Source organism: Phyllopteryx taeniolatus, chromosome 9 (assembly GCF_024500385.1).
Source record: "Phyllopteryx taeniolatus isolate TA_2022b chromosome 9, UOR_Ptae_1.2, whole genome shotgun sequence".
Taxonomy (NCBI): Eukaryota; Metazoa; Chordata; class Actinopteri; order Syngnathiformes; family Syngnathidae; genus Phyllopteryx; species Phyllopteryx taeniolatus.
In genome coordinates, this window is record NC_084510.1 from 11,138,373 (window position 1) to 11,158,516 (window position 20,144).

General features: G+C 42.9%; 1 protein-coding gene across 4 annotated transcripts in view; it reads left to right on the forward strand.

Annotated features, from left to right (window-relative positions):
• adamts9 (ADAM metallopeptidase with thrombospondin type 1 motif, 9) overlaps positions 1-20,144 on the forward strand; it is a 54,106-nt gene that overhangs the window by 16,918 nt on the left and 17,044 nt on the right. For all 4 annotated transcript variants that reach the window (XR_009790096.1, XM_061784545.1, XM_061784546.1 and 1 more), the window contains exons 18-28: positions 351-480; positions 1,646-1,772; positions 1,894-2,104; positions 2,196-2,360; positions 4,645-4,806; positions 5,603-5,722; positions 9,895-10,002; positions 10,083-10,250; positions 15,376-15,624; positions 16,931-17,092; positions 17,337-17,513. Coding sequence is in view for 3 of the 4 variants with exons in the window: in XM_061784545.1 (XP_061640529.1) it covers positions 351-480; positions 1,646-1,772; positions 1,894-2,104; positions 2,196-2,360; positions 4,645-4,806; positions 5,603-5,722; positions 9,895-10,002; positions 10,083-10,250; positions 15,376-15,624; positions 16,931-17,092; positions 17,337-17,513 (1,779 nt within the window). In the remaining variant the exon portion in view is untranslated. The remainder of the gene's footprint in view (positions 1-350; positions 481-1,645; positions 1,773-1,893; positions 2,105-2,195; positions 2,361-4,644; positions 4,807-5,602; positions 5,723-9,894; positions 10,003-10,082; positions 10,251-15,375; positions 15,625-16,930; positions 17,093-17,336; positions 17,514-20,144) is intronic.

Genomic DNA, 20,144 nt, shown 5'->3' on the forward strand with positions numbered 1-20,144 from the left:
TTTTACAAAGATTTGTAATAACTGCTTCCTTTTTTTGATTGAAAATATTTAACCCTTTTAATTGTAATTGTTTGACTCACTAGGTAGTGGTGGGCCTTTTGCGTCTATTGTCAAATGTGGTGATATTGTTTAAAATGTTTGAAATGATCTAGTAAAGTTCAGTTCAGTTTTCAGTTCAGTTTATTTTTGAAAGGAGGACAATGCAATTTCATAAAACACATGAAGTACACATGGTTAAAAAAGCCAGAATTAGCCAGAAGTCAAAACCATTGTTCTCTGATTGTATGTGAAGATTTCAGTTTTGCAAATCCTGCATTCAAACTGTTTTATGATATATGCCTTTATGGTAGGTGCTGTCTGTAGGGAACCTTTACAACCCAGATGTCAGGTACTCCTTCAACATCCCCATAGAGGATAGACCTCAGCAGTTCTTTTGGGATGTCTATGGTCCGTGGCAGGAGTGCAGCCGTTTGTGCCAAGGTGAGGGTTACGGGGTTAACAGTCAGTGGACAGGTGCTTGAATGATAAATGATGCGGCGTGACTACGGGTGGGAAGAAGAAACAGAGAGGCTGGATATAGTCAGCAGTCAGTTATAGGCTCACAACAAAGAGCAAGGTATAGCTAAACTTGGCACCCTCATGCTGGGTGCATAGATTTGGCTCATCTTCGTAGAAGGCATGCTGCAAATCACTTTTCTGCGCCATGGCTGCGCATATGGAAGCAAATATGTGAGGTAGCAATGGTGGATGGCAGGTAAATGAAAACTTGCTTTGAATTATCATTGCACCACTTTGTCAGTCTCAATCTCCATTTTGACAGTGACCTACCTGAACAAACCACAGTGACTACCAGTCCTTTCATTTATATGGAAAAAATGGAAAACCGCAAAGGAGTTTTGGGTTGCAAAGCTTGCTAACATGAAGTACTAATGACTCTTTCCTACAGTCCAGCGGGTTTCAGTTGTCCTCAACTAGATGCACTAAATTCAGTGCAGGACATCAATATTGTTAAGAACACTCACAATGATTCTATGAGTATATACACTAATTCTATTTTCCGATTATATGATTTGAAACGGTGGAACGGTGGCCGACTGGTTAGAGCGTCAGCCTCACAGTTCTGAGGACCCGGGTTCAATCCCCGGCCCCGCCTGTGTGGAGTTTGCATGTTCTCCCCGTGCCTGCATGGGTTTTCTCCGGGCACTCCGGTTTCCTCCCACATCCCAAAAACATGGATTCATTGGAGACTCTAAATTGCCCGTAGGTGTGAATGTGAGTGCGAATGGTTGTTTGTTTGTACGTGCCCTGCGATTGGCTGGCAACCAGTTCAGGGTGTACCCCGCCTCCTGCCCGATGATAGCTGGGATAGGCTCCAGCACGCCCGCGACCCTAGTGATGAGAAGCGGCTCAGAAAATGGATGGATGGAAGGATGATTTGAAACGATAGTTTTATCCTACAAAAGCCGTAGCATTGGGAGGTAGTGCTGATACATATATGTAATTTATGTTTGATTGATTAGCAAATAACATAGACCATGGCAGTATAAGCAGAATCAAAATCATAATTAAAATTTAAATGTGAATTAGTTGTCCGGATGTGCAGTGTAAATCCAGCTGACCCATCTGTTTGCTGGTGTCTTGCTAGGAGAGAGGAAGAGGAAGGTTCTCTGTAGCAGAGAGTCTGACAGGGTGGTGGTGTCAGACCAAAGGTGTCACGGTTTAGCAAGACCTGCCGTTATCCCTGAGGCCTGCAACCCAGAATGTGAACTGAGGTTTGTGTCACCAATTTGATCCATTTTCAAAACTTAAAGTCCACTTGATATCTTTTTTTTAATGTAAATTGATGATTCTCATACTATTTAAGTGCTCACTCTTATCGTGTATGCAATGCAGGTGGCATGTTGCTCGAAAAAGTGAGTGCACAGCTCAATGTGGTCCGGGATATCGCACCCTGGACATATTCTGTGCCAAAATCAGCCACACAGACGGAAAGATCCAAAAGGTTGATGATCGCTACTGTATTGGGCAGCGCAAACCTGATGACAAAGAAGGTTGTCATGGAGATTGTAATCCTGGAGGCTGGGAGTATTCGTCTTGGTCAGAGGTGAGACTGATAAGGTTGTTATATGTCAAACTGAATCAGGCATTTGTTTTTACACAATATGTTTCCTCTTGTTGATCTGTTTGTTATGCAGTGTTCAAAGAGTTGTGGTGGAGGCACCCGCCGAAGAGGGGCAGTGTGTCGAAAGGCAGCAGAGGCTGAGGGCCATGAGAGCAAGTGCAGTCAAAGGGACAAGCTGGCCGTCCAACCCTGTAATGAATTCGTCTGTCCACAATGGAAGAACGGCGACTGGTCAGAGGTTCGTTCAATAGTTACCGACACAGTTACTTAAAATAGATTCATGGCACGTCCTGGTTCTTCTGGCATGGGGTCACGGTTACCACCAGGGATTTGGTGCTCTGTGAAAAAGTATCGTTTTGAGACCCCACCACTTGTTGCAAATTGAGTACTATTTTCTAAGGACCCCTGTGAGTCCTGGGCGGTACAAAGCATCATAATTTCCCCCTGCCCTTACAGCGCCCATTTATAGGAGTAACTCAAGATCAAGGCTGTAAGTCGGTGTGGGCAACTTTTTTTTTTTCAATGTACTTTTTCTCATTGTTTTCAAAAGACATAACTCAAATACAAACAATAATGAAACAAGCAGCAGAGTAGGGTCCATTATTTAACCAATATTGAGTTCACGTATACAGTACACATATGTGCTCATATGACCATATTAATCTTCTCGATCTATTAATCTTTTCGATAAGGTTAGAAAGTAAGCCTCCTGTAGGGGTGCGTTATTCTACAAAATTAGGCCTCACAGTTAAAACAAAGGTATGACATTTTGACCAATTTTTATCATCCATCCATCCATTTTCTGAGCCGCTTCTCCTCACTAGGGTCGCGGGCGTGCTGGAGCCTATCCCAGCTGTCATCGGGCAGGAGGCGGGGTACACCCTGAACTGGTTGCCAGCCAATCGCAGGGCACATAGAAACTAACAACCATTCGCACTCACAGTCATGCCTACGGGCAATTTAGAGTCTCCAATTAATGCATGTTTTTGGGATGTGGGAGGAAACCGGAGTGCCCGGAGAAAACCCACGCAGGCACGGGGAGAACATGCAAACTCCACACAGGCGGGGACGGGGATTGAACCCCGCACCTCAGAACTGTGCGGCTGACGCTCTAACCAGTCGGCCACCGTGCCGCCCCAATTTTTATCAGAATGATTAATTTTACATCTCAGATTAAATGTGCTTCGCTCCATAATGTATGTGCTGTAAACAACAACACTGGCCAGGGCCTTCTTGCTTGCTACTAAAAATAGTCTTAACAGATATTTATCTCCCTTTACATGTTTAAGTTTCTCCTAAGTCATTGAGGTACAAAATCTTAAAATAAAAGCACATTTTAAACTTAAAACCTCCTCAAGGAGGCCCTGGACACATCTCCAAAATGAAAAAATGTAAAAATGTAAGGTGAAGACTTGGACCGTAGAGCGACTTTTAGGACAGCTCATAGCCACTTTCCAGCACTGGGCACCACTAGCACCATTGATGTCTCCAAAGAATAGCCTGGCATGTGCTTTTGCGCAAGCCTGCCCTGTCCCCTGTCCTAACTTACTTTCGTGCTCCATTGGTGCACACAACCGCCAATGAACACCACACCACACAGCATATTATTGCAGGTATGTTTGTTCGCTGGCTGTGGGCTTCTAAGCTTGTCCAGCTTTTCAATCTCCCGTTGTCAGTCAATTTAAATTATTACAAGTTGGACCTGATTCATACTCACCCACTTGCTGCACTGAGTGAGGGTGGTGGCCATGTACAGTTGCACATGCCTGCTCTAAATACTTTTAATTAAAAAAACTATTTTAAAACCCCAATGCTTTTCTCAGCTTTTCTTGAACTATAGTCAGCGATTGACCACTGCACAGTTTACACATTGTAGACCAAGGCGCTTGAAAAGCTTTTTAGATTCCAGAAATATTTTACGTCTCCCATGTGTGTTCCTCCAAATACAAACTACACTGAACTATATGCCTCCCCCTATATAGTGTCTGTATATGCAGAATATATATCCTCTGTAGAGACTAAAATATACAGTACACTTGCTGTCAGTGTTACCATTTTTGGATTCTCTATATCAGTGTTGCAAACATTTTACACCAAGTACCACCTACAAATATACTTAGCTCTCCAAGTATCATCATAATAGTATGCCTAGGTGTTCATTTAAAATGAGAGAAATTTCTGTCATTTTTTAACATTAACATTGCACTTCAATATCAGAAAAAAAATACTTAAATGATGATTCAATCAAAATGTATTGGACATAAAAGTTAAATAAAAAATGTACCAGATAAAAGTTAAAAAAGAAACAGTTGTTAAGATTAAATGCAAATCTATTGTACATTAAAGTTAAACACAACTGAACTGCATTTGGGCAAGGAATCTTTCGCATACCACGAGAGGAACTTTGAGATTCACTGCTCTATATGACATCAAGAGGATGTTCCCATGAGTTGAATGACCGGGCTCATGCTATACACATTCAGTATGTCTAGATTCTAATCATGAATGGATCTTCCTTTCAGTGCCTTGTAACATGCGGGAAAGGCTATAAGCACCGCCAGACGTGGTGTCAGTTTGGTGAGGACCGTCTAGATGACCGCTTCTGTGGTTCATCAAAGCCTGAGTCAGTCCAGACGTGTCAGCAACAGGAGTGTGCCTCTTGGCAGGTTGGACCTTGGGGACAGGTAAAGCCAATTGATTATTGTTTATATCCTAAACGCACAGATTAATGGAGCTCAGATTTCACGCTGCAATGCACAAGATTCCATTTTTTTCAGTATAGTGATTCATCTCAAAGCTTTGTGGGTGGGTTGACATTGATTTAGTACACGTGTTCCGGTCACTGTGAGCGAGTACATAGAGAATATCACTCTCTCGATGCACAAGTCAGGTTTTAAAGGGTTTAGTCAACATCATATGGATGGTACACATTCTCTCATAAGGAGAATATAAGCCCACCTCCGATCAGCTACTTCGGTGGTCCATTATACTGGTGGACCAGCCGGGACACCTCATGTCTGACGATTGCGTCAATGCAAGTTTGGTTGAGTGAGCTTCCAAAAATAAACTCCAATGTTGTACAAGCAGCCAATTGTGAGATTTGTGTCACCTCAAAACATCAGAGGATTTGCACGTTAATGTATATTTGAAGCTGTTTAATGAAGCATGTTTAAATGGTAGCTGAAGGTGTGGCCAAACAAGTTTGACCCTATCTTATGGAGGTCAGTGAGGCAGAAGAGAGTGCAGGGTAGACCTCTGAGTTAGCTACTGTAGAGTTCAAGGTACTGTATATTAAAATGGGTTTTTCAGGTATTTTGTCTGTGAGATCTTTTGTCTCACATCTTCTTGCATTTACCTGTAACTTCAGATTGCCTTTCACGATAGTAAAGTTGTCTTTCTCAGTGCTGACCAAATTTTGTGTGGAACTGTGACTAATGTTCCTCCACTATCATTCTTTTTCCCTCTGTCTTTTGAACCCAGTGCACTACCTCGTGTGGACTTGGGTACCAGATGAGAGCTGTGAAGTGTGTGGTTGGATCCTATGGTGCAGTCATGGAAGACACTGAATGTAATGCTGCCACCCGGCCAACTGATACCCAGGTAAGGGTGGGGAAAATAATATTTTTGGTGTCTTTTTACCTCCTTTTGTTCATTCTTGTGAAGTGATTAAACCCATACGTGTCTACAATCCCTGTATCTTGGTATCATGTGTGCTATGTCCACACATATGCTGGTATTTAATGGTTTTTTTCCCACTCATAAATTACTTTTAACCCCAAATTACTTAGGATAAGAAGATATCCTCCATATTTGTACACATATGCTCGTCGGAACAGACAGAAACATATCATTGCCACCTGGTCTCAATAAAGCTGTCTGATAGAGTGTAGTCTACAGGGAAAGGCAGAAAAATAATATACTTCAGTGTCCCACATAGTCAAACAGCTCTCAGACAGAATCTTCCTGGATGAATGTTTTTAAAAACTCTCCTGCATTATACAACCCCAATTCCAATGAAGCTGGGACGTTGTGTTAAACATAAATAAAAACAGAATACAATGATTTGCAAATCATGTTCAACCTATATTTAATTGAATACACGACAAAGACAAGATATTTAATGTTCGAACTGATACACTTTATTGTTTTTAGTAAATAATCGTTAAGTTAGAATTTTATGGCTGCAACACGTTCCAAAAAAGCTGGGACAGGTGGCAAAAAAGACTGAGAAAGTTGAGGAATGCTCATCAAACACCTGTTTGGAACATCCCACAGGTGAACAGGCTAATTGGGAACAGGTGGGTGCCATGATTGGGTATAAAGGGAGCTTCCCTGAATTGCTCTGTCATTCACAAGCAAAGCTGGGGCGAGGTTCACCTCTTTGTGAACAAGTGCGTGAGAAAATAGTAGAACAGTTTAAGGACAATGTTCCTCAACATGCACTTGTAAGGAATTTAGGGATTTCATCATCTACGGTCCATAATATCATCAAAAGGTTCAGATAATCTGGAGAAATCACTGCATGTAAGCGGCAAGGCTGAAAACCAACATTGAATGCCGTGACCTTCGATCCCTCAAGCGGCACTGCATCAAAAACTAACATCAATGTGAAAAGGATATCACCACATGGGCTCAGGATCACTTCAGAAAACCAATGTCAGTAAATACAGTTCGGCGCTAAATCCGTAGGTGCAACTTGAAACCCTACTATGCGAAGCAAAAGCCATTTATCAACAACACCCAGAAACGCCGCTGGCTTCTCTCTGCCCGAGCTCATCTAAGATGGACTGATGCAAAGTGGAAAAGTGTTCTGTGGTCCGACGAGTCCACATTTCAAATTGTTTTTGGAAATTGTGGACGTCGTGTCCTCCGGGCCAAAGAGGAAAAGAACCATCCGGACTGTTATGAACGCAAAGTTCAAAAGCCAGCATCTGTGATGGTATGGGGCTGTGTTAGTGCCAATGGAATGGGTAACTTACACATCTATGAAGGCACCATTAATGCTGAAAGGTGCATACAGGTTTTGGAGAAACATGCTGCCATCCAAGCAACGTCTTTTTCATGGACGCCCCTGCTTATTTCAGCAAGACAATGCCAAACCACATTCTGCACATGTTACAACAGCGTGGCTTCGCAGTAAAAGAGTTTTGGGAGCGGTTCTGCTTCATGTAAATGACGACAATGGCTTTCGCTATGATGACGACCAGGGGCAGAGCTAGGGCATGCAACGAAGTGAGCCTTCTCAGTCTTGCCAAGTTAGCAACTGGCAACATATCTAGCCCTCCACGTCAAATATGTGGTGGTTATCTGCTAGCTAATGATTATCTGTGCTAAAACTGCAGCTCTGCTTACATTTGACTTTGACATGATAGCACTTTCATGTCGTCCGGCGCTTGATAATGGTGGATCTTTGTCTAATTTGGCTCCCAAGTCATGGGCGATAAAATTTGGCATTGGGGCAGTTTTTATGTAAATGAACCGTGACTTTCCAACCTGTAAACTTCAGAACGGCTCACTCACAGACAACAAATAACAAAGTCAGTTTTTCATATTTCCCTTTTACTCTTCCTTGAGCCATAACATGAAGGGGTTTGTGTAATAATCCTAGGAGCTAATTTGTCAAGTGCTTTTTTAAAAAAAAAAAAGGTTTATTTCGAACATGTATAAAAGAACAAACAGTTATTAAAAGTACAGTTGCTTTACGCCCCTGGTAGGGAAAGCGCCTGAGCTAGTGTGTGAGGTTGAGAGGTTCTGACTGGATATAGTCGTGCTCACCTTGACACTCAACTTGGTCTCCAATACCAGTCTTCTCGAGGGGGGTTGGACTCTCTTCCACTCTGGAGTTGCCCCTGATGAGAGCCACAAAGCAGGTGTGGGTATATTGATTGTCCCGCGGCTCTGTGGCTGTACATTGGGGTTCACCCCGGTAGACAAGAGGATAGCCTCCCTCCGCCCTCAGGTCAGGGGATGGTTCCTGACTATTGTTTGTGCCTATGCACCAAACAGAAGCTCAGAATACCCACCCTTTTTAGAGTCCTTGGAAGAAGTGCTGGGAAACCCCGCTGGAGACTCCCTCTTTCTGCTGAGAGACTTCAATGCTCACATAGGCTATGATAATGAGACCTGAAAGGGGACAATTAGGAGGAATGGCCCCCAGATTGGAACCCACCGGCAGTGAGGGATTCCATCAAGCTGAAGGAGTCCTATTGGGCCTTTTTCACCTGTAGGACCCTGGAGTCAGCTGATGGTACCGGCCGGGAGAGGTAACTGTAGCTTTGATGGTCTCTGAGGCAAAAACTTCAGCGTGGAAGGATTTCGGTGAGGCCATGGTGAATGACTTGCAGACGACTTTGAGGAAATTCTGGTCACCATCCGAGATCTAAGGAGGGGGAACCTGGAATCAGAATTAGGAGAAATAGCTCAAGCTCATTTCTCAACTATAAAACTAATATACTATATTCCTCTATGGCACGTTTACAGTGGTCAGGAAACAGACCATGATACAGTATGTCCAGCATTTAGTTGCACTTTATTTTTGTCCGCAGCTGACAATGACTTAGACTGCAGGGTTCCACAGGAAATAAAAACAGGGGCTGGGTACTGGAGAGAGACCTGTTATTGAGAACTGTTGAAGTGGCCCTTGAGCAACTTTTTCAACCCCAACATATACAAGCTCATTGTCCAGTCCCGTCAATCTGACATACTGACAATGAAGACTTTCATTTCATTTATTTATATTATTGATACTTTGATTATTATTATTATTATTATTATATATTTTTTTTACTTTTGATAACAATTCAGTCTTGGAGATCGCCGCTCTACTGAGTGCTATTCTCGTTAAATGTGTATGCCCATGCACAGTCAAGAGCCTAATAACAAGACCAAAAAAATTTTAAGTTATCAGTTGATGTGGAATTGTCTAAATGGTCTGTTTGCAAAGTGTTCTAGACACAGACAAAGAGCTACAAAACCTATTTCAAGTTGAATTCAAGTTTTGTGTGTTTATCATGAGCCGTCCACCACTTTGTGAGGGCTGAGCATGCAGACTCAGGATCAGCCCCCTTCCCATCTAGTTGCAGCAGTTCTTAATTCCGGTGCCTGGGTTAGCAAAAGCAGTGACCCTGAAGCAGTCGGACCACCTTGTTGTGATTCTAACCAGCCAGCCATGAAGTCGGCCATCGAGCTGCCAGTCCAAGCAGCAGCAGCCAAGTAGAGCTTAGGAACAGAGGTGCAGCTAGGTGGATGGAGGTTTAAATACAAGGTTAGAGAGGTTTGTATTTTTGCCACTTTGTTAGGATGGTGTTGAGCATTTATTAGCGCCTGCTTGTGGCATGCCTAGAGCCGCTTTGAATGTGGCCGTGAGTGTGGAATGTGGAGCCTGCGACATTTGACTAAGGCTCTCATTCCTAACGACTGGGGTCAGAGGGCACAACAGGACATGGGAGGGAAAAAGGGAAAAGGGCGGAAGGTTAGGGACTAGGGGGTGGGCAAGGGGTGGAGCTTTGAACCACACCAGCATGGGCATTGGATCCCTGAATACCACTCCACTATGACCTGTTATGACAGGGATCAGGGCTTTATGCTGAGTGGCTTACTGCCACAATCCATAGTTTGAACTGATAGGGAGAGCTCATGTTGTTTTGCTAAACTGGTACAGGCTGATGGGAAACATAACCACTCTCAAATAGCAGCATACAGAACTGCATAATTATTCATTAGTGTTTGATATCAAAGGATCAGTCTTTTTCATGATATTGCATTGTATACAGGACTGTGAACTGGCCCATTGCCCAAACAGCCAACCTGTTTCCCCAGGGACCAAAGTCCCTTCCCATCAAGGCCACAAAACCCAGTGGCGGTTTGGTTCATGGACCCAGGTTGGTGATCCTAAGCCATATATGCAATCAATTTGTCTTTCTATTTTAGCTATTCTTACCTTTTCTCCTCTCTCTAACAGTGCAGCACCAGCTGTGGTAAAGGGACTCGGATGCGTTATGTCAGCTGTCGCGACAACCACGGCGGTGTGGCAGAGGAATCGGCATGTGCTCAGCTCCCAAAACCTCCTGCCAGAGAAGTGTGCTCTGTCGTTGCATGTGGACAGTGGAAAGTGTTGGAGTGGACTGTGGTAAGAAAATAAACAGATTAAGCTTTCTTGCTTCTACACAGGTTCATCCAGTGTCATAATGAATCATAACAACAGAAAACATTTCAGGACACTTTTTATGCAAAGTAGGACTAGTACCAATTAGGGACGGGGATCGTTAAGATTTGAACAATACTACTACTCCTAACGATACTGATCATCGGTCCGGTAACCTTTGAGAACCTTTGAGAAATGCAATCACCCTTGGCTTCAGTCTGTCCGCCATGATTGTCAATCACTTGGATCACCATCTCCGTGCGGTCAGCAGTGGTGTGATAAATACAAGAGATTTGTGCGTCAGATACTTGTTGTTTCTACACAATGAAAATTGTTGCGATCATGTTAACTTGTTACGGCAAAAGTGTCTGGGGAACAAAATGTTTTATATAACACTACAAATCACATAAATATAATTGCACAGCTCTACATGGGCATGGGAAGGAGCCAGCCATGCCTCTCATGCATGGCGCTGAAGTGGGGGAGACAGCTCGCTTCCAATTGTGAAAATTCTTTAGAAGAATATCTTCATTTTATTGCAGGTTAGAAACGAGATTGGAGAGGTAAAAGGTGCAAAATAATGTTCGTATAGCCTAAATAAATTGAAAATAAATTCAAGTAACTCATCCAAGACCGTTCACAAAACCCTTAAAATTTTTGCCGTGGGGCCAGTTTAATACCTGGGCTCGGTACCCGTCCCTGGTAACAATTGTAGAAAACCTAACAAATCCCCCATGTGCAAGCACTTATGAATGTGAACAGATGAGGAAGGAGAGGATGGGAAAGGAGCCTAAGTGGTCTCAGCCTATAGCAACATAACTAAGGGATGATTCAGGATGTCAAACCTTATCTGTAAGCAATGTAGGGCTAGTGCAGAAGAATTAAATCTCCTAGTTCCTTTTCAGTACACGTGCAGCAGCATTCTGGTTCTTAACGGTGAATACACACAAATTTGAGCTATTTCCTGTCAGATCTATATCTGAATATACCCAATGACATTCACCTAAATTAGGTGTTATCAGCGTTGCTTCTGAGATTTTTTTTCTTTCTTACCAACATGTCCTTCAGTATACATTTGACCAAAACTAACATTGAGAGTCTGCACGTTGTCTATGTGGGATCCATAGCGTGTTTCAAGTTTACTATGGCCGGAAAAGAGACTAGGAAGTAGCTTGCTTGCGTGTCTGTGTATGTTTTGCCTGTTTGTGTGTGTGTGTGTGTGTGTGTGTGCGCGTGTGTGTGTGTGTGTATTTAGGTGTGTGTGTGTCTGTGTCTGTGTTTGTCTGTGAGCACGCTAGGGAGAGGAGATGCAGAGAGGGATGCATTTTTTGAGATGAGAGAGCCAAGGGGCTGCACCCGTGCGTACAGATGGTTTTCATCAGTACACTTGAGTTACAATGCTGGTCGACTGCAGGTCTGGTCACCGAACCCAGCTATATGCACGCAAAAGCTGATACAAACCCACATCTAACCACCGAGCCAAAGACACCCAATGACCCCCCCAAAGGGAAACAGTTTATCCTAAGGCTATGTTTCCCCTATGTTCCCGGCGGGCACGGCAGCCCCATTTCAGGCCACTGTGAACAAAACAGGATGGTCATGAGACAACATGGTGGGACGGGATGGGCAAACGTGACAAGCCACAATTTCTGTGGATGCAAAATATTTGAATTGTCAAACATTTGCATGGCGTTCATGGTATGGAACGTAGTAAAACGGGGTTCACGCACCTAAACTTGACAGTGTTTGTGTTAGACAGAGAGAGAGAGAGAGACTCACTCTCACACGCGTGGAAGTTCACTGCAATGTGTATGTGAATAACGGACTCTTTTGCATGTTTTGGTACAAGAGATGGATTAGTGAATTATTTGTTGGGAGAAAACTAATATTAAATATTTATTGAGCTTCAATATACTGTAGCCTAGATATGTCCTCTTCCCGCACTGACGCCGACTCTTGAGCCGGGCAGGGGGAGCTTCATTTGATGGGACAACTGCCGGAGGAACAAACGTGCTCCGAAGCGACCAGCATCCACATTTGAGCCGTTGAAAGCCTTGACAGAACGTTACAAATGTGACGGACCCCATTAGAATGTGATGGGATTGGAGGGAAAGTACTGGCATCCATGGTAAACCGTGGGCCGAAACGTAGTGCGCTTTTAAGCCTCTGGGACTCGGCAGCAGGGACGATTCTAGGAATGCATACATGCATGAGGGGGCAGGCAGAAACACTGACGGGGCATCATGTGACAGCATATTTTTATTGTATTATTTATTATCATTATTTATTTGGCCGCTTACTTAGCGATTGCTACCCGGCACCTTTCACTACTCAACGTTGTGTAAAACACTCTAATAACAGTGGCTATTTTTAACATGGCACTTACTGTACATGTGTGTGTACTAGTGTGTGGCTACTCACTTGTCATTAAAACATACAGCCGAACAAATTTATAATCCTGTACACACACTATCTTGTGTGTACGATCACCAACTACATCACGAGCTTCACTCCTCCAGCCACTGTGACGTTATCTCCCATGCACAAATCACATGAACCGGGCCGCTTCAGTGAATACAATTCCTGTCTCTTAGTTCTTGCAGGTACATCTCAATAAATGTTAATATATTTGATTGATGACATACCTTAATAAATTGTGCAACAAAGTCTGCAGATGACTATAGATGTGACTTACTGTTCTCAAATTTGTAGTGGAACTGTGTGAGGCTTTCCAGCTAATAAATCACATCTATCGCCATTGTAGGCTTCTGTTGAACAATTAATTACTGTCTGTCATCTCCATCCATCCATCCATTTTCTGAGCCGCTTATCCTCACTAGGGTCGCGGGCGTGCTGGAGCCTATCCCAGCTGTCATCGGGCAGGAGGCGGGGTACACCCTGAACTGGTTGCCAGCCAATCACAGGGCACATACAAACAGACAACCATTCGCACTCACAGTCACACCTACGGGCAATTTAGAGTCTCCAATTTATGCATGTTTTTGGGATGTGGGAGGAAACCGGAGTGCCCGGAGAAAACCCACGCAGGCACGGGGAGAACATGCAAACTCCACACAGTCGGGGCCGGGGATTGAACCCGGGTCCTCAGAACTGTGAGGCTGACGCTCTAACCAGTCGGCCACCGTGCCGCCTGTCTGTCATCTCCATAAATGAGAAAAAATATATGATCATTTTTGTGATCTACTGTACCTGTATGTTTAGTTGTGTTGTGTCGTGTGAATTCTAAGAGAGAAGAAGAAAACAATTATGAATAGGCAAGCATACATAACATACAGTATGATAAGTAGAATTTCCAAAGCAAATCTTTGTATAGGCATTCTATTCGATCCAAAACGATATTAAGTCAGCAACATTCAAGCAACAAACAGCGTACTTCCTGTTAAAGCTCTTACTTTGAAACTCACAATTACACCGCTTCCGATTGCGAAAAGGCAGCAGCAGGATTGACTATGAACGTCACATATGTGCAAGTCACGTAAATTCGACTCCTCAAACACTAACATTATACAAATGCATACAAAAACCTTTAAGGGACATTTCCTTAACACTGATGGTGTAGTGGTACACTCGCCTGACTTTGGTGCAGGCAGCGTGGGTTCAGTTCCCACTCAGTGACGGTGTGAATGTGAGTGCGAATGGTTGTCCGTGTCTATATGTGCCCTGCGACTGACTGGCGACCAGTTCAGGGTGTAGTCCGCCTTTCGCCCGAAGTCCGCTGGGATAGGCTCCAGCGTCCCGTGATCCTAACCAGGATAAGCGGTGTTGAAAATGGATGGAAAATGGATGGATATATCCTTAACCAGTAAATGACATTTTGACCCAATCTACAGTCTCACTGCAGACAGTAGATCAGACAGCCGACACACGGCACAAAGCGGAGGAGACTTGAGCAAGGATGCGATTGCGCAAATTTGATTTGAGTGGGCACGGCGTTTATTTCATGGAACCAGGCCCCCTCTGGCCCTAGCGTATAACCGGCCCCGCTCAGCAGCCTCGTACCACCATACTGTGATAGACCATGAGAAAGATAAGCAAGACTTGAATACAAAAATAAAATACGTGCAAACAGGGCTGCCATGGCCTCAGGACAAAGAAAGCTGTGGACACCAGTTTTAGCTACACACGCTTGCACACACATACAGTTTACCAATGTGACCCACTTTTTATGTGAACCATTAACAACAAAAAATGCCATCTGAGTGATACACCAAACAGTTGCATATCTAATGCCTGTACATATGTCAACAAATCCATATTACAGTGTCTACTGTATTCATAATTATGTAACTATTGATAACATCATACGTACTTGAACAGTGAAAATGCCAGGACATGCAAGCAGTTGCATAACCACTGTACAATGGATGACCTTATACAAGAATGAGTCTGCTTGGGGAGTGCTAAGGGAGACACCATGATTGTTTGAGAGCACAGTTTTGGCTGTTGTTTCAGTAAAAGGATTGACATATGCTTGAGCACTCAATGATAATATGACATCGGGCAGTAATAAAGCCACAACCACAATCAATCTACCATTTAGACAATATGGAGAAACGTTCAGCATAAAGGAATATCTCAAAAAGGCATCATCCCCATCGAAGATTGTGAGCCAAGCACTCAAAAGATTAGAAGCAGACTGTCCTAAATTTCCCAATTTACTATTGTACTTCTGTTCGTAGAGTCACTGACTATGTAGCGGTTCAGTCATCTGACTTGCTTGCAGGCAGTGTGGGTTCAGTAAAGATGTGAATGTGAACCTGAATTGTTGTCTCTCCTTACACTGTGATTGACTGGCGACCAGGTGTCACGGTCCTTTCAACCTGTCGGCTTGGATACGCTCCAGCTCCCTGTGAACATAAACAGGACAAGCAGTATAGACAATGGATGGATGGATGAATGGATGGACTTTTTTCCATAGTGTAATTGTCTCGTTTGTTCATGGCCCTCAGCAAGCCTTTATGAGGGTTTCCAACTGAAAACAGGGCCAGCACTTCTCACAAGTCTTCATGAATACATGTATTTATTTGTTTGTGTATGTATGAAGAAGTAGGTCATTTATTTTAAATCCTAATGTGAAACTTTTTTTCAGTGTTCGGTAACCTGCGGTCAGGGGAAGACGACACGGCAAGTGGTCTGTGTCAACTTCGGTGAACAAGAAGTGAACAGCAGCGAGTGTGACCCAGACGATCGGCCAAGCACAGAGCAGGACTGCGCCATGTCTCAGTGCGCGTCCCACTCCAGTCATTCCAGACCTCTACCATCCTCACCGAATAGCAGCGCCAGGAACATCATTCCTCAAAGCCAATCCCACCAATGGCGAACTGGGCCCTGGGGCGCGGTGAGTGAAGCGTCAATAAGGTCCTGAAAAGCTGATGCAAGTACACAAAAGCCTTCAACAGCTGCTGTTCACAGGGGGTGCTCAATTTATGACAGTACCTGTACTAACAGAAGACGTTTTGACTGTGCAATGAACTAGTGCACGGAGGCACACTCACTTACCACCGTACTTACTGTTTTTCCATTTGATTGTTTTAGATTTATGACCAAGAAGTGTTTTTCATACAAATATATACTCTAATCATGAGTTTATTATTGCGTTAGTGTTAGACTATGGCGTGCTCTGATTTATGGACAAATTCTGGTTATGTCACCATTCTAGGAATGTAATGATGTAAAAAAACCAAGGACCCCCTGTATAGTATCATGCCTAATATAGCTAAATAAAGTACATGTAGTACAAGTAAGCTGACAGCTGCGAGTAGGCATACTTGAATAGCACCTGGGGATTTCTCTGGTATGCTATCATATGCAGTACCTGTACTCCTCAGAATTATACCCCGTTGTTGCTTGTACAACATTCAACATTTCATTCATTTCATTTCATTTATGACTTTCCTGTGAATATTCTCATTCGTCCAGGTCATTTTATTCACAGGGCATTGAATCGATCACAACTGGACTGTTCTAGTTGTCTTAGAAGACGTTTGTCAGACGTCTTCTAAGATAACCAGAGAACATTTATGACTTTATTATTAAATTAACAAAGTTACCGTGGATTCCCTCCAGGTCGGAAACCATTCCAGGAAAATGTGTTCATCATACAACCTTACCAAGTGTAGAAAAGAGTTAACCACTGTTAAACTTAAAAACAAACTAAGACTCCTTTAACTTTGATAACAAATGATCACGATCAAGACATGACCACGTCTTACTATTCTCTGAGTCCGCTTACTTCAGTAACTTTCAGTGAATACTTTGTCCCTCTCCTTTTTTGGAATAAGCGTAGGAAAAAAAAAAAAAAAAAGCCACAACAAAGAAAGTAAATAAAAAAACAACACATAAGCAGAGTTCATCCTTTAATGGTCACTGAATTGAGCCTTAAGTACACTTGCATGATATCATCCATGATGTTTTGGGCAACTTAATTGTGGTCAAATTCCAAATTGTATCACCTCAGGAGCCTTTACTTCCGAAGCGAATCATGCATTCAGTTGCTATTCTACTGCCATAGGTTTAGCATCATCATGTCTACACTGCAACATCCCCACTGGGCTCCATTGGGCCTATCACTGTGTACACTGTGAAGCTATGTGTGAGAACTCATTTGACAGTCCGGTACCCTGGCTCTCTCTCTTTGACAACAGTGCTCCAGCACATGTGCAGGAGGCTTTCAGCGGCGAGTCGTAGTGTGCCAGGATGAGAACGGCTACCCTGCCAACAGCTGTGAGGATCGCAGCCGGCCCAGTGAGCAGCGATCCTGTGAGTCGGGGCCATGTCCGCAGTGGATCTATGGCAACTGGGGAGAGGTAAGGCAGACAGACACAGCTTTACTGGTGTTAAAAGGGCTAGTGGGAAAACCAAACTTTGGGATGCTTATGTTTGGATAATTACTTTGACTGTTTGTGAAGGTTGCATGAGAAAAAGGACATCTGAAAATACCTGAAGCTCAATTTCACATTCTTTGTGATTCCCACGGGTTAGCATTGGTGTTTTTGTTTTGTTTGTTTTTTTACTGCTTTTTAATGTGCTTTCTCCTCACGCTGTCCTCAGTGCACCAAACCATGCGGAGGCGGGATAAAGACGAGGCTGGTGGTATGTCAACGTCCAAATGGCGAGCGTTTTAATGATCTGAGCTGCGAGATCCACGACAAGCCACCGGATCGGGAGCAATGCAATACTCAGCCGTGCTCGTCTAGCCCCCACTGGAGCACAGACCCATGGAGCTCGGTACGCTCATAAAAAAAAAATACTCTACACCTTCTTTTTTTAAACCTCACATTTTGCCAATAGTGTTACTCAGTCACAATCATACTTAAAGGGGGTTTCCGTGGTGCTTTTGCATTGGAGAAAATAAACTGTACACTCCTAAGACTTTAACTCCCCTCCACTTCCCACTCCCGCACTGGTGTCTGCAACATTTCCTCAAGACAAATTTCTGTTGCACTTACATGGCAAAGATATGCTGCTCTGCAATTTGCCAGAGACAGTACATCACTACAAACCGCTTCAGTGACAGCTGTGACCAGAAGAACCTTCTTTTCTTGAGTAACTAGAAAAAAAAAGTAGTTGGGCTGTGTGTTAGTATTGAAAGCCATCAGGATCAATTTGTATCACAATCAGAGTTAGTTTTGTAAAATATTGTTTTTAAAAAAAAAAAACATAATTTATTGAGATATTGTTTCCTGTTTATCATTTGTACATAGCATTTACTTTAAAAGTGATTTATTTTGTCTTAGCTCTTTGTATTTGAACATTGCCAATTGTTCTTCATGTGCAAATACTGATGAATGTTTTTGTATATCAGGAATATACAGTATGATGCCTTGTTCATTTATTATCCAAAGAATGGCCCATATTATAAATGTGTGGTGCTTCATTTGACATTTGGATGTTCCAATATGCGCATTTAAAGAACCAACTTACACGGGACTCCATTTGTGCTGTGTACTATATATATTTTTTTAATAAGTGTGCATATTTGAAATGCCTATTGTATCAAGAATTCAGTTTGTCTTAAGGCACGTGTGCTTTGTTGGGTAACAAGTTATGCTGACACTTTATTTTACAGTTTTGTACTGTATTTTCTCCTGCTGTGTACCTAATTCGACCCCCCCCCCCCCCCCCCCCAACCAGGCGTTTTGTGTGCCAATCTCAGCCAAACTGTGGTTTTATTTTAACCTTGTCGTGCTATAATATATATATATATATATATATATATATATATATATATATATATATATAGGTTGAATGCCATAGGAAGTACCAGGAGCAGCAGCAGTACCAGCGCTGTGAAATAAAGTGTCACATTGGGTTTGTGGTTATTAGTGTGAATGGCCATTATATTCCAGTATTGCGGAGGGTTTTGACACAGATTTTCGTAGTATGACCAAAACAGTACGTTTGTATAACTCTAAGCTCTGCTTCAAAGGTGCTCTCAGTGTATCCATGTCAATGGTTGCTTTGTACAGTACTTGGACTTGCTATAAATGCTCTGCTCAACAATACCTCACTTAGAAACAAACACTTGCCATTAAAGTATGATAGAAAAAAACCTACAACGGTGCTCTGGCCAAACAAGGGAGATTTTAAGATCTAAGTATCATAAATGAACCATCACGTTTGCAACGGGTAGGCGTTTTTATGCCGACTCTTCATTTCTGAAGTGAGCACTTTGTATAGATTAATCTAATATTGAAGAGGTGCAAAGTGTGTCATAATGTTGATGTGTCTTTGAATGTCACTCAAACAATGGCCTATTAAAATGTGTATTTGAAATACGCGATATGTGTGACCACAGGGGGGTTTACATTGTTTTTTATCCAGAGCTCTTAACTCTGAGCCAACCTAGTGTGTCTACCTCAGTCTCTGTTATGATAGCCCCCCTGCCACATCTTTCTCTCCCTTGCACTGCAGGGGTTTTGGCGAGCTAAGACACAGCCTGACTTGTTGTGGCGAACCAGTGCAGTTGATGGCCCTAAACCCAGAACCAGGTCTGTGTCATCTCCCACCTTCTAACACCTATTCGCCCATTGCGGACAGTGAGAGGTGATCCGACCTGTGATTAGGGGCAGCTTTTGCCTGTAGCCCACCCACTTGACTGATCCTGGTCATAAATGCCGCAAATGACCACACACCTTATTTTAAGGGCCTGTTATCACAGCAGTGGCTACATCTTATACTGCACATCATCTACTAATGAGAGCTGTTGCTTGTAATGATTCCCACGTGCGATTGCAAATTAGCGATTTAGCGGAAGTTGAACATACATTTGCATGTGTCGCTCAAATTCCCCCTACATTTCTGCCACATCGAATTTTTCAATTGCTATACTTCGTGTCGTGCTGCAAATAGAAGCACTTCACTGTCACCAACTCCACAGGGTCTTGAAATAAGCATCTGGTTTGTCTCTTTTCCATAAATGGCAGTATTGGTCTGTTTTTCAACAAGCGTTTTCTGTATATTTATGTAATTACTTGTATTTATTGTTTCTTCATTATTATGTTCTGTCAATATTTAATTTTTTATGGATCCATTGGATTTCTGTTCACTTCCACAAAATTTTATAATTAAAGTGAAGTAGAGGGGTCATGTTTAAGGCTTTTTATCGTTATTTGAGCATTCATTTTTGTTTTTCTTGTTGCAATAGTATCCATGCAGACACAAATAGAACTTCCTGGAAACTTGCACCAAACATAAATAGGGATAGCAACTTTCATGACACTTACTCCAGATGGTCAGAACTGATATGGGACGCATGCGGAGGTGTACTACATTATTTAATTTCCCATGTATGGTTTTGGACAGAAGCTTTCAAAAGAAATGCCGGTCAAGCGCTCCCCTAGCAGTCTACTGAATGGC